At 44.4% G+C, this 24,776-nt stretch overlaps 1 protein-coding gene across 7 annotated transcripts in view; it reads left to right on the top strand.

Annotated features, from left to right (window-relative positions):
• The window catches only part of AUTS2 (activator of transcription and developmental regulator AUTS2), a 789,175-nt gene that overhangs the window by 710,460 nt on the left and 53,939 nt on the right, over nt 1-24,776 (top strand). For all 7 annotated transcript variants that reach the window (XM_074844867.1, XM_074844868.1, XM_074844871.1 and 4 more), the window contains one exon: nt 5,605-5,653. In XM_074844867.1, coding sequence (XP_074700968.1) covers nt 5,605-5,653 — 49 coding nt within the window. The remainder of the gene's footprint in view (nt 1-5,604; nt 5,654-24,776) is intronic.

Genomic DNA, 24,776 nt, shown 5'->3' with positions numbered 1-24,776 from the left:
ACCGCGCCGGCTCGGGGACAGCTTGGAGCCACGCGCCCACCCCAGGGCCGGGAGAAGGGCAGTCCCTCATCATCTCCCGTCATCTGTGCCCCGTCCCTGAGGTGAGCTCGGAGCCGGGCCAGGACGTGAGCGGGTCTTTCCAAGCTCCCCTTGGATTCCGGGTGCGTAACACTGCTCCTGGCGCAGGTGAGGCCAACCACACGCCCAAAACCATTGCTCCGCTTTTGATTTCTGGCTGGTGTAGGTAGTTCTTGTCTTTTCCTTAGGAGAGTCACCTCCTCCAGGCTGAGCTCTGCCACAGGGGTTGAGGCGAGTAGAGCTTCTCAACCCAATTTCTGAGGATTTAGCTCAAATCCACATGGAGCCCACTGGAGTTTAATGCCATTAACTCTCCTAGCCCAGTATTGGTTTGAAACCAATTTCAGGATTTGAAATCTTGAAAACACTGCGTGGGCAAGGCCTTGCAAGCCCATAAGACCTATCTTAGCACCTATCCATTTCCTGGGAAACATCTCATTGTGTGGGGATACCGTGCCAATGAGCGTAACTGCCTCTCGTCTTCAGAGCAGCTTGGTTTGTAGGAGACATCATTTGGCTCTGACTGCCGTGCTTCAGTGAATAATCATTTATATAATAATGTATCTGTGCATTTATTTTCTGCGGTGGCTATTACTAATGGTGTGCGGCGCTTAAGGAAAACCTACAGTGACTAAGAAATCCATCGCCCGTTGACAATAACATTTGGTGCTGGAAGTAGAGTGTCGAGCGAGTCTGCAGGCTGGGGAGCCCTGGCCCCACCTGCCCCCCCTGTCTCGGGGTGGGGGGGGTACAGCCACTTTGGGAACAGCTGGAGCTCTCTGTGCCGGCCACCCTGTCTGAAGTTGGGGACATATTTTTTCCAGTGAAAAGCAAAATTATTATTTTTTTTTTTAAATCGCTAAACCCAATATGATATTTTTGATGGCGTTTCTTTCCGCGGAGCGGCTGATACCCGTGTGCGTGTGCCACCATCCCCGGGGCAGGGGGGGACTGTCCGGCTCCGCGGCCGCGAAGGGGTGTGTGTTCCCCCCCCCCGCCCCCGAATCCGCGGGGAAAACGCCTCCCGCGGATGCTCCCCCCACCCCACCCCTCCCTCCCCGCGGCGGGGACACCGGCGGAGCGGGGCGGGGCGGGGCGGGGCGGGGCGGGCGCGGAGAGGGAGGAGCTGACGGCGGCGGCGGGTGGAAGCGCCTCTCGCAGCGCCGCGCAGTGCGGAGCGGAGCGGCCGGGCGGCGGCGAGGGGTCCGCAGCCCGGGCCGGGCGGAGCAGCGCGGAGCGGAGCGGAGCGGCCGCCCCCCCCCCCCCCCCCCCCGGGAATTACAGGCTTGCGAGGTTGTTTCGGCGGGGCCGAAGGAGCTGGGGCCGGGCCGCTGCCTCTCCCCGATGGAATTCACCTGAGCGCGGCCGCGGCGAGCCCTGGACGGCGGGAGGGACAGTGCCCCGGCGGGAGCCCGCTTTGTCTCGGGAGAGGACGGGCATGACTTTTTAAAACCAAAAAAAAACCCCCAACCACCCCCCCCCCCCCCAAAAAAAAAAAAAAAAAAACAACCAACCAACAACCAAAAGCAGAAGGAAAAAAAAAAAGCCGCCCGAAGGAAGGGCCGCGCTGCCGCTGGACCCCGCGGAGGGAGGTGCGTTGGCAGGAGGGGCCGCACCGCCCCGGGACCCGGAGTTGCCGCCGCCGCACATGGTTTCCTTTGTCCTGCTGCTCGCGTAGCTCCGCGGCCGCCGCGCTCCCGCCCCACGCCCGCCCGCACACACGCACACCCCTCGCTCCCGCTCTCTCCTCCCAGGGAACCATCTTGCGGGGAGAGGGGAGGGGGGTGCTCGCCCGCCCGGGAAGGATGTCTGTCGGGCGGCCTGCGCGCCCGGCCCCCGGAGTTGTCCCCCGAAGGATTAGTTGGGGTTTGGCTGCGGGACTTTGAGAGCCGCGCTGGATCGGAGTTTCCCGGCGCCGCCGCGCACACGCACGCAACCTCCCGCTCCGCCATGAGCCGCGGGCCGGCGGCCGCGCGTAACCCCTCGCCAGCAGGTAACGGCGCTCGGGACAGCGGGGCGGGGGGTGCGGGGTCCGGCTCGGCTCGGGGGACCCCCCCCGGCGGCGGGGGGAGCAAGGGGGGGGGGTGCGGGGTGGGGTGGAGGGTGAACGAGCGCCGCGGCCGCCTCCGCCCGGCCCCGCGGGGTGAAGTCGGGGCGCTCAGCCCGGGCACCCCGGGGCGGGACGTTCCGCGGGGTCCCGCGCTGGTTCCGCGGGGCGCGGGCAGGTGCGCGGCGGCCGGGGCCGGTGGCGGTGCAAGTGCTGCGGCGGGGGCTTTGCCAAGGAGTGAGTCGAGCCGCGCTGTCTGGACAGGAAATATTTTAGTCATACATCCACTTGAGCGACAGTACGTTCCTTGATGAGGGAAAAATACTCCTTAGGACATTTTTTTTTTCCTTTTTTTTTTTAGCCCAGGGATTGCTGACTTGTTTCATTTCGTGTTGAAAAGGATTAAGCTGCGCTTGGTAACAAGGGGATCTATAGAGGAAGACGGCCAAAGTGCAAGGGAGGGGGATTCTCGCCCTGGCGGTGCGGGGGCTCGGGGAGGGTGCCCCCCCAAACCCGGAGGGCTGTCGGGGCATGAAGCACCCCGGGTCGGCTCTGTGCGCTGGAGCCCTGCGCTCTCCCTAAACCGAACGTTGCCAACAGCGTCTTTCCATCAGCTGCTCCGGTAGGACCTGGCAATGATGGGGATAAAGGGGAACGAAGAGAGAGTTTTACTTCTCTCGTGTAAAAGGGATAGCCAAGCTCCTCTTCCTCGCTTAAACATCAAGGTCTGAGCACATTGCCTTAAAGCACCCGGCATGGAAATAAAGGCACTCTGTTGTCTGCACAGGTTCCTGTCAATACAGAGGAGATTTTAGGTCAGCGCTGCAAAGGCACTGGATTTTATCCTCCGCGTTAAGTGCTGACTTGTTTTTTTTTTAAATTAATTTGGCTTTTTGTTCCTTCAGTGTTGTTGCATGATGTGACTACCTAACTACTAAAAAATAGTAGTTGCATGGGAATTGATACGATATCTTATCTGCTGGCAGAGGTTGTATTCACTATTGTATCACTGGTACATTACCCTAATTGCTCTTTTATATTTAAAGCCGCATTTTAAAGTAATGAAACAGGCAGTCAAAGTTCCATCTCACCGTTCAAGCCAGTGAAATGGGTTTGGGTTATTTTTATGGTAACCCAGGCAATGAGGTTTTTTCAAGTTGCTCTTCTATTCAGTAGTGTGTGGTCAGTAATGCAAAATGAGATTCGCTCTCGGACACGCTTTGTCTTTGTACAATTATTCCTTTTTTAGACGCATATTGTACTGATAATCATCTCCCAGTTTGCTCACGAGTGATTCTCAGGCAGGATGTATTGTGCACCACGTTACGTCCGAGAAGTGCCACTTCCAGCTTTCACAGCAGTGTTTCTGACTGGTTTATACGATAGCATAGAAAAAGATATGCCTGAAAAAACATAGCTTAAAAACAATCTGTTGGTTTATGCTTGGCATTACAACAAACTTCTTAAAAAAAAAAAAAAAAATGCTTTCCTCGCTCTAGCGTTTGGAAAAATCAAGCAAATAGGCAACTTAGAGCTTCCCTATGCTGTTTTGTTTTGAAACAGTAAAATAAAGTAAGAGCTGAAACTGTAAGAAGTTTGTTTGGTTTTTAATATTGGATTTTCTTTCTAATAAGAAAGAATGGGTCAGAGAGTTTTGACTTCTGAGAGAAGGTGCATTTAAAAAGACAACAACAGATGAAATTCACTGGAAAAGGTTATTATTTTTAATCAGAGAGCAGGCTGATTGGCAAGGTTAGGAAGGCATTGAGCATCTCTTAATTTGTTGGACTAATATTGGACTGCTCTTTATAGCACATGGCCTTCTTGATCTTTTCAATTTGTGCATTATTCACATATTTTCATTAATTTAGAGAAAGTCGTCACTGAATAATAAATCTATCATTGGGTAATAAATCCAGTGTTTACAAGGTATTTAACCGAGAAGAAATACACCAGCTCAGGTTTTAAATAAGCCAACAGCACTCTAGTAAAATCTGTCTAGAAGTCTGAAAAAGAATAAAGTTATTTTTAATAATTAATCATAGAAATCTGGTATGTTGTTAACTTGAAGTCAAACAAATTATTTCAGTGTATTGCTACACTGTGATATGCAGTCTGAAGCATATCTACTTATTTATCGGTAATTTCACACCTAAGTTTTTAGTGCAGTCAGGATATTTAATATATATTGCTTGTCTGATGGTTTTTATCTGGTTTTGAATTGCGAAAATCCTTCCCTTTAGCAAAAAAAAAGCAGCCTGCTTTCCAAATAGACAGTATTTTTAATTATTTTTGCTGAATCCAGTGAGAAAACAGTTTCTAGGAGAAGACTAAAATCTTTCTCAAGTGTTGCGTTTTATCCCTGTTTGCAGTATTTCATTACTGAGCACATTTCTTTCGATGTATTTTCAAACAGCAGACTATCTCTCAGCGGGGTTGGATCCAAGACACAGTCCAAAATTGAACAGCTCTCTGCATTTTGTGAATGTGTAGGTGGTAGAAGTTTGAGCTTTAGATGTATGTATGTGTGTATTATGTATGTGCGTGTGCGCAAACACAGCAGTACACAGATGCATAAACTTAATGCTTTCTGCTTTGGGGCCCAGGATGTTTGTAAAATTAACATTTGCAGTGTTACCTTCCCCCGTCTGGTTTCTTGCCATTATCATTTCTGAAAGGGGGAGCTCAGCGTTTTTGTGTGAAACTTAAGGGTTTTTAATAATAGGTGGAAAGATTAACTGGCATGCTTGCGTACAAACAGCAGCAGTAGATGAGGTACTAACACAGTATTAGGAGGAAAATCCTCCCACGGATAAAGATGGCTTGATGAAAAATAAAATGGATTATTAGTTTATACGGAGTGTGGTGTCAAGAATCAGTTATTCTGATGAAGGCAAATCTTAATGTGGAAATACATACTAAATACTAACATACTCTTTATTTTTCAAAGAGTTTGTCACAGCCATTTATAAAATTACTAACCTAAGTTATCAGCACTGCTTTAAAGATGGTAAAAATCGAATGGTTGACACAGTAGGGGTCTCTAGAAATACTTTAAAAATTAATTAAGAAATCTGCAATTCTGCGAATTCCCAAAACCATGCTGTCTGAGTCAAAATCATGACTCTTCTCCGTTGCAAAATCAATGTCAGAATGTATTGGATAATTACAGTACAAAAATACAGTTTCTGTGCGGCTAATACGTTGAATAAAAAAAATAATTTCTTTCTTTATTAAATAGAATCTTTCCAAATAAATATCTGCACTGCAGGGTGGTGAAGCACAGCCAAACAGCACCACCTTATGGACGTTTTTCTTGGGAGGCTGCAGCTTCCATGAGCTGTCTTGGTTTTGTCACCTGATTTGTTTCTCTAGAATATACATACATATGTGTGTATATAAATATACTGCCATGCCTTTTGAAATCTATCACTTGTAGAAAATGTAACTTTGTTTTTTTTTTTTTATTGGTCTTTCAGGCATCTGATGCCAGCTCTGAAAAACTGTTCAACGCTGTTACAAATAAAGGTAAGACTGCAATTCACATCACAAACATATTTTTTTCCCCACACATTTCTTTTCATGGCAATTTCAATGGGAGATGAAATGTAACTTGTCTTGCAGAAATGTCGCAATCAGCTTGTTAGTGCTTTTTATGTTTCTCTTGGTTTCAGACATGTTCTGTATGCTTGGTAATTGCTTTGCTTAATATAAAATATAGGCTTTAAATAATGCATTGCCTGCCAGGTCAGAATTAATTTAAATAACAATATTAGGGAATAGTTTATTTTACAAATGGCTTTAATTTAAGCTCATTTAAATAACTGTAAGAGTTTTCAAAATGTTTTAACTTGATTGTTACTCATCAGCTACATGATAGACGTGGAATTATGAATAGCCAATTTGCACTGCTGACAGTAATAACCAGCCAACGTTTAGTATTCACAGGATAATAGTCATAAACCATGGCTTACTGTGCTGTGTGCTTTCTGTAGAGTTAATAAATGATATAGAGGGCCACATTTAAATATTCAGTATCCCATTAATTTCTTCCAAACAGCAATCCAAAGAGAGAGTGGCTAATGATATAACAGTACATTAAAGGAAAACTTACCCTAAATCAGTGCCAGTGAGCTTCTGTGCAGCTTGTCCTGAAGCAGCGTTATTAGAAAGACTGTAGGCTTGGGGGATTTTCTATTTTTAATTCTTATTTTGGTTTGGTTTGTGTTTTTGCAAGGAGGGTCAAGGGAGCAGCTCCAGGCGTGAGTTGCACCAATGAATATAATTCAAAGCCTTCAAAATGCCTCTGTTTTTCACCCCACTGTCCTGCTTCTTGATGGCAGTGCATGATAACTGCTTAGTAAAAGGGTGTGCTTCTGTCTGTAAACCCACGGTGTTTTAACTTACTGGTTTTTGGAACGTTTGAGTCACTTTGCATTAGAAGAGACAGTTTTGATTAGCTTGAAATTTAGGTCTTTTTTGTTGACTACTTGTGGATTTGCTCAGTATTTGCCCTGTGTGCTTTTCACCCGGTTTGGGTTTGTTATTTAAGTGGGTCATTCTGGTGTTTTTCTGTGTCTTTTACTTCCACGAAGCTGTAGAGGTTTAACTGGGGACATGTATGTGACCCCATTACGTTTGGGATTCCCATGCTGATACGCCATTGCTTCTGAAGTCTTTTGCTGCATATTGAATTATACCTATATGTAATTGCGTTATGGATCCATATTCCTGTTTTTCATGTGTTAGCATCCTTTAGAAGTACAGTCTGGATTATTTCTGCTGTCTAACTAGGTTATCTCACTTGGCAAGCTTATATATCCTTTCTGATTAATTGCGTTTACAGGGTCCCCCTCAGCCCCTCCATAGAATAGGCGGCACAGATAAGTAGAAAGGACGAGTTGTGTGTTTGGAGTAACCCAAGGCCCCCAAACTACATGTGACTGCATCTTTATTTTGCTAATTCGCTGTAAAAAGCTTTGGCATTTGAGCAGCCCTTTCTTGGGACTGGGCCAGGGGGATGGAGAAGCCCAGGCAGTGAATCCACATTCCTGATGGAGGCCTGTAACCAGGGTGAGGGGCTCTCCTCCCCCCGGGAGGTGATTGATGAAGAGTAGGCCCCTCTTCCTCTTCCTTTCGTTTTCTTTTTTTTTTTTTTTTTTTTTTTGTTGAATCAAACACATTTCCCACATTCTTATTTTTGTTTACTTACGGAGCTTGATTCGTGGCATCTATTTGGTTGTGAATACCCATGCTTGACAGGGAGCCTTTTCTTTAGAGGTACTTTTCTTTGGTGATTTAGTTCCCTTGGAAGGATTAGGGTTTCTTTGTGTAGCCTAAAATCAACATGGGCTTTTCGAAGCTTTGCTTGGGAAACCGTACACAAATAAGCTTTTTAGTTGATGGTAGATTATTCCTTTGCCCCTTATTTCCATCAAAATGGCGTCTTTCTTTTCTCCTCCTGAGTTTCCCCTTAAAGCCATATGCTAATTCCTGTTGGTAACATGAATGACAAGGGAAGAATCAATGCAAATCCAGGTGCGGCCAAACTAGGCTGACTGGTATTTTGGGGGGTTTTTTTGTTGTTTTGTTGTGTGTTTTTTTTTTTTTCCACTGCGAGAAAGAGATTAAGGGGAAAGAGGGCGGAAAAAGCATAGGAGACAGTTTTGTTAAAGGGATTAGCATTCAAACTGCTAAATATCAGGAAAAGAGTCTCAAAAAAGATCCCCCGTTTGGAGATAATGTCAATAATTGCTTACAGCCAGGTGCAGGGGCTCTCGCTGGGGCTGGCGGTGGTTGGGAGGCTGTTGCCTTCTCTAAGTGTCTGCCCTGGGGACGTCTGACGACTGCCCGGGCGCTGTCAGTTTGATATATTCCAAGTTCAAGTTCTCTTTCTGCAATTCATTCTGTTTGCTTCCAAGCCAGTTCTTCCCCACTGTGTTGTCCATGGCTGCTTTTGCCAAAAGCAATAAAAGTCACTTGTAAGAAAGGTCAGATTTGCATTGGGTAAATCATGATGAAACCTTCAAAGCTCCTGGCTGATGGACCAGGCTGGGAGGGCTCGGCAGACTGACAAGTGGACATCCCTCCGTGTCCACAGCCGTTCCTCTCGGGTGTCCCACAGCTACCCGTGTCTCACGCATCCTTTTTTTTTTTTCCCTTGCCACTTTTATTTTGCAGAATTATTTATAGCTGAGGTAGCAGAAATTGCAGAAGTAATATATTTACAAAGCAGGTAGAAATCCTGAAGTATTTTAAGTCTTGTGTATGCATTTTGTCCCCTTTCTGTCATTTAGTTGTGGACTTTGAGGCCAAAAATGAGATCAAGCTCAAGGTGTGATGGATTAGTATGGATGTGCAATGCGGAACAGTTCCTTCCTCAGAAATACTAATAATTAAGAAATCTAGAGCAAAGTGAAATCACCCCCAAACCTCCCTTGAAGAGGTGGTAAAACCCCTTGAGGAGAAGCCTCTCAACTTCCTTTTAGGAGTTAGCTGCCCTTAGCGCTGAATGGGAAGACGCATCCCTAAATCTAGAAGGGTGCTGTGAGTTTTGGGGGTGGCACGTGGATGTTGGGGCCCCTCAGGGCTGGGTTATGTGTCATAGCCGAGCGATGCCGCATTGGAGAGGGCTGTGGGGTTCCCACATCAGCTCTGCGCTGCCACCGCTCCTGGAGGTCCCCAGCCCTGCGCCGCGTCTGGGGCTGGGAATCTGGGAGGGATGTGGCTTGTTCTCAGGGCAGGAATCGCTGTGGCTGAAATGAGTTGTCCCTGGTCATGAATCAGAGCCCTGTGCTTCATCACTTGGGCAGGAACACTTTACCTTGTAATGCTTAAAATTATCTAGGGAAATGATTCCCATGGAAATCTAGGTGGCTGTGTTGCGAGGTAGGCACCCAAGGGTCTGGAACCTTAGTAACGCTTGAAAAAGGAGCTGTTGACATCTGAATGAATGAGATGGACAAGGGATGGAAGAAAAGTGCATCTCCCACCTGCAGCTCCAGGTCTGTCCCCTCCCTCCCTGCAGGCTGGGCCCTTCCAGTTTGGGATTGCTGCTTAGTCTTTATGTCTTTGAACGAACATAACTTTTTCTTACCCTCTGAGAGCGTCAACCTTAGCACCATTAATCCTGACCAAAGTACAGGTTTTGTTCGTGAATTTTTGTAACGTGACTTTCCAGCATAATTAAATTCCATTATCTCTTAATAATTTAAATAGACACATCTGAAGGTGTAGAGCAGCCAGCTCCTACTACTACTGTGTATTTCATTTATGTTAACTCCCTCCTACGTACCCTTGGAAAACAGCTTTTCCTGGAGGGAGAAATGAGTCCCAAAGTGATGAAGTTTTCATTTGTGCTGTATATTGAAGTTTGCCTTTGATCAGCAACACAATTGGGCTGTTACAGCTTTTTATGTTCAAATTGTTTACAGGATGTTCATGTAAACTTTATGAATCCTTCTGCTTTGTGGCACCACCAGCTGTCAGGGAAATATTTATACTCTCAGCTGGAAGTCGATCAAGGTGTCTGGGTTACTAGTCTTCACTCGTGGCTGAAATATCGGTCAGATCAAGCCCTGGCTTTTTAGGCGGTTCTATAGCAATATCCTTCCCTAGAAAAACAGACGTATTGTTGTTTCTCCCTTCATTTGTCTGTGGTGAATCATTTCTTGAGGATCCTCTACGACATCTCTTTCTGTAAACAAGTAAGGAACTAGAGTTGGCAAATACTTGTCTGCTGATCCCATTCACAGGAGATCCTTGGCTGTAGAGAAGTGCTCTCGCTCTCTCCAAGTAAACATCCCCACAGCATCTCATGCTGAATGTAAGTCAGACGGCTTGTATAGATGGCATGTGTGCAATATTAACGTGGTCAGTACACCACAGACCTGGCTGCTGCTGCCGCCCTCCTTCCCAGGGGTCTGTAGGCACCTACCCAACATCCTCACTCACTGGGTGTATGCTCTCAATGTTGCTTTCAATTTTTGAGGGGGCTGCTGTCTGCATATGTTGGTCCTCCACGATACCTCTTTTCTCTTTACAGAAATGCTTCTTCCTAGCTTGCTGTTAGGGCTCCGGAGCAATCCCAGCGCTGCAGGAAACCCGCCCGTCAGCCAGCAAACCTCAGGGACTGCTGAATCATATGAGCAGTTCTGCAGATTACTTTTTTTGTGGTTGTTATGATGGCTCACCCTCCCAAAGTGATACCCTGGGTGATGGTGTCTCCTTTGCGTTTCTGGTGGAGACTTCCCTGGTGGCTTTGGATCTCTTGGTTTGCCTGTGTTTTGTGGGTTTAAATGACTTTTCAGTATTTTCCATGTGAAAGCTCGGTGTCTCATTAGTGAGGGACTGAGCACTGGAAAAAGCCTCCTAGTTTGAGGACCCCAGGTTTCTTGTAGCTGTGAGTTAGGTTAGAAGAACCAGTACATCACTTCCCTCTAACTTCCAAGTCAGGCAGATAGAAAAGTCAATATATATCTTGAGATGGTCCTTTGTTCTGATACACGAAAGAGCAAGGCAGTTATTTCTGTGCCATGAAGTCTTTATCCGAGCAAAGAATTTGTTCCATAACTTCCCCTTATGGCTTCATCTCCTGAGCACAAACCATCCATCTGCTTTCTATGCCCCTTCCTTCTTTACATGTTGATGGTTTTTTGGCTGGGGTTTGGCAGTCAGGTGGGGTTGCCAGTGCTGGGAGATACCATAGCTGTTCTGTAGCTGCAGAAAAAGGTCGCTGGATAATGTGGTGTACCCACTGTGCTCAGAGGGACAGTGAAAGTCAAAGGTAGCCTCTTCCAAAACCTGTCAGATTCTTAAATCCTAAAACTTACAGTCTTACAAAGCAAGAGTCTTCCAAGGCTTCACTGATAAATTTTTTAGTTAGTAATTCCAAACAAAACTGTAAATCAGCCAGCACGGTACAAGCACCTGTAGGCGCTGGCTTTTCTTGACCAAAATAGTGGAGGGAGACAGCTGAAAGTGTTGTTCTGGACAGCCTTGCCCATTTGGGCTGGTATCAAGTACCCTTTGGTGTTAGTTGGTGATTGCATTCCTCCAAGAGTTCATTTAAGGCTGTTGATTTTAGCAAAGTCAAACTATTCCTGTCTCAGCAAAATGGCAATATTTACTAACACGTAAGCGTATCTATTCTGAAGAGAGTATTTGTTTTACAGATTAACCTATATTTGATTTTCTCAAAAAATACTTATCAGCGTTGGACTGTAAAATAACAAATTGCAATATAATCCTTTCAAAGTAAGGTGGAAAAATTTTTGGGATAGGAGTGTTTTGATGACAAAGATCCTGACTTGACATACCTGCAATTAGTGGAGTCCAAGCTGGAGTCTGGCGTGAGATTTCATAAATGGAGCATCCTGCAGACCTCCCATATCTGGCCTGCTGTTAGTCTCTCCCTTGTAATAAAATGTTGTTTTCTCTGAAAATGTATGTTTATTTAACTAGGTCTCTTTTTGCTTCACAATCTGGATTCCATTCAGTCAGTTACCACTCCAATTAACTAACAATTATTTAACATTAACAGTAATTACAGACGCCAGTTAAGCGCCTACAGATGTCAACTGTTAGCTTTGTACCTAATCACTCAATGAAATGGAGAAAGTTCAACAAACATCAATTAGCCAAGCAATTAGTATGAGGTAGGAAAGAGCATGTTATCGTGTGTGAGCTGATTCAATTTATTTTATTTTGTCAGTAAAACACACACACACAGACAAGCAGCAATAAGTTGCTGAGATTAGATAAAGCTGTATTGTTTTGCTGCTTATACAAGATTTTTCCCCTCCTCTTCTTTCCCTTACATAACTTAAACGTGCTTTGCCAAGCATTTGTTATCTTATCAAATACATTTCATTTCAATTGGAAAAGCACAGCAATGTCATTTTCAGCAGAGAGGCAAAGACCGTTTACATCAGGTTTACACCAGCAGGCATGAGCTTCACCCCAGCAGAACTGTCACCTTAGCAAAGCTACTTCCGCGAGTAGGTTTAACCTTCCAGTTAAACCAAGGACCGTGTAAACACCAACGCGCTTACGCAATGGTTATGTGGTTTTAGATAACACTGAACGACATGAATCAGTTCCTTCATCTGATTTATCCACGTATTTAATGTTGATACTGGGTTGACTTGGGCTCCACTTAGGCTTGCTTAGTTTGTAAGAGGACAAAAGGGTTTCCTCAAAGGGTTCGTCAACAGGGCCTGAGCTGTCCCAGCTCAAGGGTGGGAACAACCTGCACGGGGTGTTGCCATTGCATGCGGCTGTCTGAAGAGTGCTGCGTATCCGCAGTCGTCGTGAGGAGTAACGGTGCCTCCAGCAGCACCGGGGAACTGTACGTTGTGCGCTTGTGTGGCTCAAAAAAAAAAAGAAGGAATCAGACAGAAACCGTTGATTTCTAGCCACCATCCAAGGTGTACTGCAGACCTCTCTTTTAAGATCTTTTGAAGACTGCAGACCTGTGCAGAAAGTGCTCGGTATGCAGCGCGTGGTGTACGCGGGGTGCCCGGGCTTCCCAAGTACCCAGCTGTGTCACTAACCCACCGGTTCACCCCCATAGTCCCTCTTTCTATAGGATCTAATGTCTTCTCACTTGGCACAATTTAACACCCCTTGCTCAGGCTGTGTTACATCCAGCTACTGTTACTTTGGAGTGCTTTTTTTTTTTTTTTTTTTTTTTTTTAAATTATCTCACATCCTACGGTCTTGACACTCTCTGTCAGTAGGAGTTTCATGGGGACATCTATATGAATTGTAGTTTTTTCTCTTTTTTATAAAGTCTTCATAACTGCTTAAAAACCCAAGCAAAGAGGCCTTTTTCTTCCAGTCCCTCAAACAAGAATGCCTTTTGCCTTCATCACCGCACCGACATATTTTAAATGTTTCTCCACATAAAATGATCCCACAAAGTAAGATATTATTTTATCATGCAGACTGCCCACAAAAGTCATTTGAATTAGTCATTGTTTTCCAAAGTACGGGAATAGGAGTGGAGAACCACAGGCAGATCTCGCCATGGCTTTCCAAAGTCTCAGCTTTTTTTTTCTAGAAAAACACAGTCTGAACATGTGAAAAAAACCTTCAGTGTGTGACTTGTGCAATAATATTTGTCTGAGTAGGCAGAAAAACTGAAATCGAGCTTTCAAGTGAGAGCTACCACATTCATTCTGGTGGCAAAGAAGACCTTGTGAAGGATGATACTTTAAACCGGTGAATTTTTAACTTTCTTGTGGCTCAGCACAGATTATCCAAAAGAAAAGGCAGGGCCTTGCCATGAAGCCACGCTGCTGTTTCTCAAGATACAGAGAGGGTTGCAAGAGGGCAGTTACAGTCTCAAGGAGCAGAATAAACAGACCCTAATTTGTCCTCCTTTAGGCTTCAGTTCAGTAATGTGGTTCATTGCTTGACTGACTTTAAACACTTGTTAACACCAAGCATTTACTTAAGTGCTTTGCTGGATGAGGGCCACAAGAGTAAATCCTGTGACACCCTTGAGACTTTCAGCCACCCAGGCATCGCTTTTATTTCCTTTTTTTTCTATCCCTAGCGCACCTCTGAGACTGAGGGGGGCTCGAGCCCCTTTAGCCAGTCCCTGTCCCCAGCAGGTCCCGCTCTCTTCCCCCACCTTGCTGCTGCCCTGGCTTTGGTTGGACTCTGTGAGCTGATTTCTCACCAGAAATCCAAATGCAGCAAGAAAAGGGGGGTGATTTTGCAGCTGAGTTGCCCGAGTGAAGGGTCCGGTGCAGGAGAGGGGACAGAGATGCACAAGGCAGAGCACGGGTGAGGCCAGAGGGGTTGCCCCCACCTTTGGCACTGGCAGGATCAGCCCGGCCACAGCACAGCTTCCCCCTGCGATCGCAACTCGCCCTGCTTGCAATTATTTAGTGTAACATAAACTATATTCGGAGCTAGATGTGACTAGTACAGCTGCCAGGAGCATGCTGAGAAATGCTTCAAGTAGCGAGTGAGTGTGTGTCTGAAAGGGGCGTTGGGTAGCATTCAGCAAGCTGTTTAAAAAAGCCAGAGTAAATGTATACTTAGTGGCAAACAGAAGAGCAGATAAACTGATTTAAGTGCCTTTTAGAGCAGTTAATGGCCTTGACTTACATATGCTAGGAGGGTAAGGCAGGAGCTGGCGGTGGGGTTCCTTCTAATCCAAAAAATATTGTTCTAAAAAATATTTTTCTCTTTATTTTTTTTGAGCTGAAGACCTAGACTCACAAAAGGAGGTTCAAAGTGGGGCCAGGGTAGAATTTCTAAGTCCAAGAATGTAAGACTCAAACCCCACCCGACTGCTAGAGTCTGTGTTTACTGCGGCAGGATTTCCCCTGGCAGTTGAAGTCCTGGCCTAAGGCATGCTCACAGCTTGCCCTGACCTCACCAGGGCCACCTGGCTTATTCCTATCTCCAGTTTACAGCCAGAGTTGCTCCCCAAACCCCGTGTTGCCCCCTCACCTAGAGCTATCTAAAAGTGATACAAAGTCTTTGGAGCATGGGCCAAGCCACCTTCTTCCTCAGCCCTCTGTGGGAACCTGATCACTGGGTTGATATTGTGCTCTGTGGCTCCTCCATGGGTTTTCACAAAACGTTGTGGGGTCATGAGGAGAGGTGGATCTGGACGACTTGGTCTGTTGGGTCAGCGCTCAGCCTGGGGTGAGAGAGGTGGCAGGAACCTGCGGCTTCGCTGCTGCGCATGTTTTATGGGATGATGAGAGGAGTGGGAGGAAGGACGAGGTGTAGTGCTGCTGAGCTCCCACAGTAATTTGCTATCATTTCCAAATATTTCAAGTTAGTGGGCACTTTTGAAAATTGGAGGCAGAGGAATTTGAGTGGCTTGTAATAGAAAACAGCTGCTGCAGAGCAAGCTGTGTCCTAAGAAAAAACAACTTCATGAACATAGGTCTGCTGAGTAATAAAGCCACAAATTAATACTTAGTTCATTTACTAGGTTGTTAGTCCCATAAGCACTTAAACTTCATTTGTTAAAAGAAACAGCATTATAAAAATCAAAAGCAGATGAACAAAAGCCCTGGTTCTACTTTTGCTTGCTGGTTTTTATTGTTGGTTGGTTGTACAACTGGAGCCTCTGCAGCTTTCAGCAGGTGTGATTGCTGCTTGGGTACAACGAACTCTGCTGCAACCATTTTGTTCTGTCCTATGATAGTAACTGTGATTCTTTTTCCTTTCCTCCTTGCTTGTGTTGATGAGATAAATGATTATTAAAATCTGACTGGCAATTTTTCATTGCCAAGCAGGACCTGCTGCCTCTGTGGAGGGGTGAGAAGCTGTGCCGAGAGTGCAGCACCTGCTGTAAATCTTAATCTCAAGTGTAGGTCTGCTTTGGAACTTGAAATAACAGCTCTCCTTGGCACCTTGGGGTAGCAGAAAGACAGCGTTGTCGTTGAGGGAACTGCTCTCCCAAGGTGGTCCTCAGTTTTGTTGGTTATGGGGGGCAATGAGACACTTCAGGCGTTGGTAGATGGAAAGTCTGATAAGGATGCTGAGTTTCTGATACTTCTGAGAGAGAACTGCTTGAATTTTTCCTCTTGCATGTGACTGTATCTAGATATAAGGTACCTAAACTGTTATTTAGATACTCCTGACACTCTTCCTGAGGTCCGAACAGGTCTTACTTAGTTGACAGAGAGCATGGGTTCTCACCTCACCTCTTCATCAGGAAAGACAGAGGAATGATCTTGGTCTTTGTTTTGGTCTTAATTCCTTGCCAGAAGTCTTGTGTTTTTAACTCCCAATCAAGTAGGTGTTGATTTGAAGGTGAGGATTGTTGCTGTATGAATAAACAGCCTCCAGTGTCTTTAGGATCTGGGAAGGAGTTACCGTGTGGATGGAAAAATGGAAAGCGGTCTTCATTTTGGAAAGAGCAGCGTGGAAGGGTAGTGCTGCCCACGTTCTCTGAACACATACCTCCAGCAGGGATGAGAACATGCTTGGGAGCAATACTAGCAACCATGAAACACCATGTATGTCCTCTTTCACCACACCAAAAGAAATCCCATGATTACATCAGACATGTTTAAAGCAGACCATTCTAGGCAGAGTTGTTTTGAAGACTGTGGTTCTTGAGTAACCAGCTCATTATAATCCAGTTCACACTGCACAGTCACGTCTGATTGCAGACAGGGTGAACAACCCTTAGAGTACACAAGCCTGTAAGCAGCTGGACTGATTAACTCATGCTGGTACCGGTCATGTAACTGTGCCTGTGGTGCTGCTTGTGGTGGTGCTCTTTATACCTCAAGAGAGATGTCATAAGTCATGTGAGGCCAGACCCACTGCCACTGCCATGAGCAAACAGGTCTCTGTTGACTATGTTTGGTTCAAGCTCCAAGAGAAATCATAATCTTTTGGTACAGAAGCTTGTACTTGAGCATTTGTAAGGTTAAAAAAAACCCAAATGGCTCTATGGATTGAATTAGAAAGCTCACGTTTGTTTTCTGTGTTGCAAAGGTCACTTTTCTTGTCTTGCAACTTTTCTCTGTGCTATGAGCAGTTTTCCTTCCTAAAAATTGGCTGTTGTACCTGTTCTTGTGTTTTCCCAATGGTTTCTCTAGATATGTCATGCCTAAATTAGAAACCTATGAATTTCCACTTGGAGGGAGAAGAAATGAGAGTGCTCGTCTCTGCTGAATGTGGTGGAGTTGCTAGTGCTTATCTTATAGAGTGTTTTCCTGTAGGTGCACCTGCATAAATATTTAACAAAAATAAGTATCTTCTTCCAGTGACCCTCTTTAAAGGATCATAGCCAAATGCTGTCAGGTCATCAGGTGCTGTATGTGTTTCCTGTGATGCAGGCGGGATGCCATGTAAAGTTTGTGTAGTGAAACCCAATTGGATCAGTCAGACAAGCCCAAGCCACTTCTTTCAGTGTGTGTAGTGATGACCAGCATGATGATTTCTGAAGGTTGCTTCTGCAGAGCCCAGTCCTGCGAGACGTTAGGTGTGTTTGTGGGCATCGTGGGTGTGAGTCCAACTTACTGGAACGGCCTCATGTGGACGGCAGGTGAGCCACAGAGCAGGAGAGAAGACTTGTGCCCCCCCCTACTTCTCTTCAGGTCACTCTAATGCCTTAGACATTGTGTGAGCCTTCCTGTTTTGGTGATGGGTCTCGATTGAAGTATCTTTTCCAACTGCTCGCATATCTTCTCCCTGTATCTATATGCTGACTCTTATTCTTAAATTACAGGTGTTCCGACCATGTTTTGACCTGTTTGCACAGCCCCTCACACTGTGCAAGCCAGGCCCACAGCCAGGGCTTGTGGGAATCGCTGTAATACAATTAAATGTTGATAATAATCATCTGGCAAGCTGTTACACTTGTCTGGAAAGGGCTGGGTAATATGTGCGTGTAGGACAAGTCTGTACGTCTTTTTGAATTAATAAAAAAAATAGGTTTGTCAGCAAGCCAGCCTGTAGTAAATTAACACCTTGCTTAAATAGTCAGCTGACAACTTGAAGTGGGGGGTGGCATTTTAATAGTTAAGGTGGTTTATTCTGTCTTCACATGCCCTGTCCAGCATCTCATCTTATTCAAATAACCTAATTGCTATCCAGCCTTTCAACAGCACATCATCTTAGCACCTTGCTGCCAAGACAGTTATTCACCTAAAGGCCTCATTATGTTTTGCCAGTCTTTCGGGGGCCAAAAATAACTTGACAATATCTGCTCGATACTCAGGTCTCTAAATGACAAACAAATAATTGGGTGAAGCAAACCCTAAGCACAGTGCAGCTGACACAGACCACTGTGTGCAGAGCCCTTAACGATAACAGACACCGCTCCGCCTGGTTCGTGTCAGAGCAAATCTTTAAGCGGCAGATAGTGCTGAGACATGAGGGTGACAGCTTGGGAAATAACGTGCTGGTTATTGCAGCCAGTAAGGAGGGTCTCTTCGGCAGTCTGTGACAAGTCACTGTCATTTTCCTGAAGGTGAATGGCTGACATCTTAGAACAAAGGCTTAACAATAGCATTAAAAAATAAAAATTAAAAAAATCACACGCATACTGTCATCTGAGAGGGCTTATGGGTGGGCCAAGAAGTGGTCCATCTTCCCCTTTTAATCTGATATTATAATTAATTTAAAGTTGATTGCCATGAGTGGCTGTGCATACTTAAAAATTAGATTAGCCAGTAAATTGTCTCTAATGATGGTTTTTATTGCTCTGGTAGGTTACGCAAAAGCAATGAATGCGCCTTTCTTTGAAGTGTGTTAATACCTCCTGAGAAGGCAGGAATGGCCTGTAGCAGGGGTCCCCAAAAGTAGGGTTCCCCCCAGTAAGACAGACGCCTTTGTTGTGGTGGTCATCCTTCAGCCCGCTGGGTCTCTGGCTGCGTCGGCGGGTGCACCCTGGCAGGGAACAGCCCGGCAGCCCGGACACGGTCGGGTGCCACGGGGCGCTGGGCGCTGCCCTTCCTCTGCTCATCGTCTTGGCAAAGCCCAAATTTCCAGAGGCTCCGGCAGCGTAGTGCTCCTGTGTGTCCACAGCCGTGCAGCTGCACGTGGGAAAGCACACCGGAGGCCTTTAGCACATTCCTGTGTGTTAGATTGTATTACTAATCCTACCTGACTTAGTGTAGGCAATAAAATAGAGTGGGTGCATTAAGAAGTGTGTGACAGATGCCGTAACTTGAAATTTCTTGGAATTGCTCCTTTTCTTAACACTAAGTTACCTTTTCTGTGCATGCAAGTGAGTAGCAAATCAGGATTTTCAGCCGCATCAGTACAGGTGCATACACACAGGTCACACTCACGGCCGAGCACAGGTATTAGGATTTTCCTGCTAAAATGCTTGTGCTTGCTTTTTAGGCATAGTCAATGTTAGTAAGTAGATAGTGGGGCAGAGGAAGGAGCAGCATTACAATGGTATTGAAAGTGGTTCAAAAAGATGCTAAGGGGGGGAACGTTACTTGTCTTGGCAAAGAATCTGTAGCATTTTTCTGCAACGTTTTATGATTCTGCTGCTGCTAAGCAGTTAAAACTAGGAGTGGCCAAAAAATTTCCGGCAGTTAAGGAAACTTCAAAGTTTAAAAAAGATCAGCCTAATTTATAGGTAAAAGTTTGCTTTCACAATTAACATGTCTGTGTTGTTTATTCTGGTAAATATATATGGATGAAATAATTTGCAAATGCAAACAAATACAGAAGCCTACGAATATGATTGCATCTTTGAGATGATTCTTCAGGAAATGATAAACAGACTTCAGCAGTTTTCATTTAGAAATTTAGTTTTTGTTTGCTTTCCTTTGGCTAACTGTAGAACCCGAGCACTGATTAAAATCCATAGTTTATCGCTGGGTGTTCGTTTTCTCTCTGCAACTTAAACTTTGTCCTTTGTAGATAGAGTGAATATATTCTGTTAGGCTATGTTTTTAATATGTAAAAAGCATGCAGATAACTTGCTCTGACAGGCAGAAGGTAAATTATTTCTCTAGATCTCAGGCAGTTTAGACTCTTTAAAAAAGAAAAAAAATTGCTTACACTCTATTTACCTTTTCCCCTGAGGAGTAAACGTGAGGTGTAGGCATCACATACTTTTTGACATGGTGTATTTGAGTTTTCTATTCATCGCAGCAACATGTAGTAGCCCAGAAGCAGATGTCCCAAAGGCAATTTGGTGGTGCAACATGCCGAACCTCGCCTTGTCAACAGAACATTCCTGTGATTTTATTCAATAGCAAGCGTCGTATGAAATGGGAGCTTCACAGAGTAATAATTCATGTTGTATTGTGAAGATTAAAACCAAACAGCAGCAGGATCTGAGCTGCTTATATTTTATGTATAAAACTAAAGCTAGAAGGAACATAAGAGAATATCTCAGGAAATGCAATATATCGTACGTACGTATGAACTAGAGCAGATGAGATTTGGGACAAAAAGTCTGCAGAACTGAATTTGTTTGAGACATCCTGCAGCCTTTTGATGCAAAAGATGCTGATAAGAAAAACTGAGACTAAGTAGCAACCAAGGTACTTGGAAGTATTCGAAGAGCAATGCAGATAAATAATCCCTGTCAAATTACAGGGAAAATTCTTCAATCCTTGACCAAGTATTCCTTGAATTAGGGGGTTTGGGGGTTATTTTGGCCCCGAGGCTACCAAGGGAACACTGTTTAATGCAGCTTGAACTAACACAAACCCTCCTGAGGACGCTGGGTTTGTTGCAGTGGCTTATTTGACTCCACTTAAAGCGTTCTTAAGCGACAGAGCCGCGTGCACGTGGGCTTGTGTGTCCGCGCCACCTCTCACCAATTTAATGCTCTTAAATTCCTTTTTTAATTAACATTGTACAGTGATTGCTGCTGCTGCTAGTCCCTTAGAGCAAATGAAAGGAGAGCAGATGGTCTGGGTGTGACACAGGCAGAAAAGTTGATGGTTTGGGACAAAAACGTGCTTTCAGCTTTACTCGGGTAGTTTTCAGTAACAAGATTGAAATTAGCTGATGTAGCTTTGTGGAGGTGAAGGTGTGCTCAAAGTTAAGTCCTATGGTAAAATTTCAGGTCCCGTTTTCTCATATGTGGAAAATAATGTAGATTCGGCCATCCCTTGGACAGCAGCAGTTGGTTTTCAGTACAAAAGATTTACAGTTATGCTCTCTTAAAACCAAAATTAAACAGCCTCTGTTTTTTTTCCTAAGCATTTGCAGGAATGCAGTTTCAAGTACATATAGCTGTGTATGTTTTTAGTAATACTCTGTCGTTTGACATGGTGTCTTGCCAAAAATGAAATCATTAATGAACTCCACAGGGTATTTATGCAGATCCAAAGCTGCTCATTACGTCTATTTTTAAGTACATTGCTGTGTTGATGGCGGGGGGAATTTGTTGAAACCTGTAGCGTAAAACTTGTAATTTTGTTTGCTAACACTTGCAAAAGATTACAAATGTGATCCAAGGCCCTTTGAAGTCAAGGGGAGTATTGGGATCATTAGCGTAGGAATTAGTACATGTTTTTCTAATATAATGCTCTTACACGACGCTCTGGGAAAAGCTCTCCCTCCCTCCCTTCCCATCTCCTCCCGTGTTGGGAACGCACACGGCAGTGATGGTACGTGGGGGTTTCTTTCTGAAGCGTGGCTTTTCCAGGGGCTGAAAAGTTGGCCTCTTGAGTGTCCACAAAGTCTGAATGTTCACAAAGTCTGTCACTGTATAATTTTAAAACAAGTAGTCTAAAAACTTATTCTTGGAGCCAGTTTTCTGGATAACTGCTTTTGTGCACAAAAGGTGCATTTTGAAAAATGCTGATGTCGGCACGCTGGGTATTCCCCAGAAAAGATGTTTTCAGAGGCCTCTCGTGTCAGTGTGTTTGTCTGGGAACCTCTCTGCTCCCAGGTGAGATGCACGGTGGGGTTACGACTCACAAACTTACCTTCTTAAAGCAATTGGAACAAAGGGGCATCAAAGCCAAATGCAAATGCAGTTTTTCATACAACAAGGCGCAAAGAGCCTCTTGTTACAGCGGGATACAGATCTGAAAAAATAACATTATACACATCTGCAGAAGCAAAAGAGAGTTTCAGTTTGCTGCTGGTGTTCGGTTCTCTGCAAGTATTTAATGGGTTTTGCTGAGACATGCTCCCGATTGTAAAATGGTTCTGGAGCTGACAGACTTTGCTCAAGGCAAATTCTTTTCATTAAAATAGGATTTAACTAATTAGACCCGACTGTCGACTGACAGGTTAATTGATAAGGGAAGTGGGCCCAGTAACCTGGAGGTGAGATTATATTGTGACTTTAAATCTTTATAGTCTCTGATAAAACTTAGTCTTCCACTGGAATGTCAGAAAAATCACACTGGCTTTTTTACAAGGCGTAGTGCCTGAAAAGATTTGCAAAAAAAAGCTGCAGTTTCCTAAAATTCATTTTTCAAAGTAAAGGTCTGATCCGGCAAATTTATTCTAAGATAAGGCTCACTGAAGCTGATTCATTGGAAGCTTTGCACGTTTATACGCTTGAGCTCACCTATAGTTCGGTTGGGGCTGACAGGTAGCTGACATGTAACTTCTTCATTTCTTTAATTAGCTAAAAGAAAATTTAATGCATCTTCTTTTTATCTGTTTAAATAAGTAATCGCTTGGTCCAGTAAATATTATTTCTGGAACCACTCTTTTCTAATAATTTGCTCTTTAAAATGGAAATGAGCTTGGGAATGTGTTTAGTCATTGATAGAAAGGAAACGGCGACACAGGGAGCCCAGCTGAGGCTGCGCTGGGACCTGCAGATAGATCTGGGCTCAGATGAAATGCCTCTTCCAAATATATCCAGTGATCATGAATGACAAAGAGGAAGACTTCTGGTACTTACTCCTTCAGCCATGTGGAAGCCACATTTTATAGAGTAGAAAAATAATAATGAAAAGGCAATTAATTATGACAGGGTCTGGAAGAACCAAACTGGAAGACTGCCTTGACCTCCACCCGAGTCCACTAAGGCTGTAGGAGGAGGCTGTGGTGGGTGAGGGCCACTCATCCATATTTAACACTTTCTGTTTTGTCCAGGTTATTCCTTAGTTCTGGACATTAACTTCCTTTATTTTCACGTGTCCAGATAATGTCTAAGCACGAGAGAGGCTGGCTGGCAGTGTGAACATTGTTTTTTGTGTTAGGCAAGAGAGGTTGGATCAATGTCAGATCTTGTGAAGGAATTAAGGGAAGGGCAGAAAGGTCTCTATCACCTGTGCTGCAGCAAAAATCTGAGTATAGTTTAAACCTAGTTTTTGGCAGTCTTTCTAAGAAAAATCACTAGTATAAAGAAACATGTTTTCTGGTAAGCTGAGAGCAGCATATCACTCATCGGATTCAAAGGAAGAAATTTCAACTGTTATAAATGAGGTGATTTACACTTGCTAATAATAACTGTAACTATAAGTTGGGGGGGTGAGCCCTAAGGGTTTATAATAAGGGTTGTTTTCATTGGCATACTTACACCTGACTGTAAGAGCTGAGATATTTCTGTTACAGTCCTCTCCTCTTGGATAGAATTAGATGCATGGATTGCATATATCAGTATAATCAACCCTGCTAAGATGTCAAAACATAGAAAGTCAATCCTATCATAAAGTCTAAACCCATCTTGTTTTCCTTTTCCTTTTTCCCCGCCTTGTGCTCCATCTAAAATAAATAACTGAAAATAACTGAATGAATATAATCCATTTCTCCAAAGGAAGAAAAATAATTGCCTCCAGACTTCTAACTTACCTGCCAAATTGCATCCTGATGTGAATTGCAATGGACAAATTATAATCTTTTGAGACAAGGAAAGAAGTGATGGAGTCTGTAAGTGACCCTTCCCTGGTAGGCACCGTCAAAATGAAACTAAACTTGGCAAGTGATTTGCACTCACATCAGGAAAGAGTTGGTCCCCAGGTCATCCTTGAAAGGCATTAACTTATGAGTGAGAGGAAAATAGCTTGCGTTGCACGCTGATGGCCTGGGGTTGAACAGAAGGCAGTCTCAAGTGCTATCAGCCTTATGCAGACCACAAGCTCTGTATTCCACTGCTTAAGGAAAAACCCAAACCAAGCAACTAGAACAAAGCAATGACAATAAGAAGCACAGAGGAGAGGGGAAATATAACCAGGGAGTTTCATGTTTGCAGGGTTGGTCTTGCAAAGGCTTTTTACAAATGATGGAGCAGGTAGGGATGGCCACATCAGCAAGACTTGAGCATCTGTCTTCAAGAAGTTTAGTACTTCCAGTTGTGCCCCAGCACAGGGATGTTCCTTTTTTCAGCCCTGCTCAGGCTGCAGTTTTTGTAAGCTGTTTCAGGCTGCTCTTGGTTATTTAGGAGTGCCATGATGCAGTTATATAGTAACAGCCGGTGTGTGGGCTATGTCTTGGTTTACTTTGTAATCCAGTACTTTGGGTAAATGTAAAGCAATTTCAGGTCGTGCTTTTGCCGTGTTACACAGGTATCAAATAGCTGTATGTGTTCTGAAATTGCAGTGAATATGCAGGCAGTTACTTTGGCAAAGACAGATTTCCATAATGTGTTTCAGAGTTGGTTGTGGATTTTATCCTGGTCTTAGCATTGGAGTGACTTCTCTGGGACTCGGGGCACTGCAGTGCACAGGGCTGGGGACAGCTGGAGGTGTTAACTTGCAGGAGGTCCTTCACAAGGGGGCAGGAACAGTAATGCTGAATGATACTGAGTGTAACGGTTTATTTTGAACTCTGGAAAATACCAACAAAGAAACAAAACATTTTCCGATAGGAAAGTGTTTTGTGAAAATGGTTTCCGCAGACCCTACTCAAACCCCTACTTTTTCTGCACCCAAGTAACCCGAACCATTGTCTAAAAAGCCTTATGCTATAACATCTAAGAATAGATGCAAGAAGAAACTGCAGTGCACACTGTTGCATCAGCTGTGTGGGGAAAAAAAAAACCCAACCTCAAAATGTTATAATTCCCCTGTAGGAAGGATCCTGGTGTTAAGCCAAAATGTCTCAATGAACGTAATAACTTCTGCAACACCTGCAGTGCATGGTGGGGTTGATTCCTTCAAGACAAATGTAAAAACTAAAATGAAATATTGTCTTTCTTATTTTAAACCACATAAACTTTTACTTCACCTATTTAGATGTATATGGATACACACACTGACACGTTATGGTTTTCTGACCC

The sequence above is a fragment of the Strix aluco genome, chromosome 19 (genome assembly GCF_031877795.1).
Source record: "Strix aluco isolate bStrAlu1 chromosome 19, bStrAlu1.hap1, whole genome shotgun sequence".
NCBI classification, from domain to species: Eukaryota; Metazoa; Chordata; class Aves; order Strigiformes; family Strigidae; genus Strix; species Strix aluco.
This window is presented reverse-complemented; position numbering and strand designations above follow the sequence as displayed.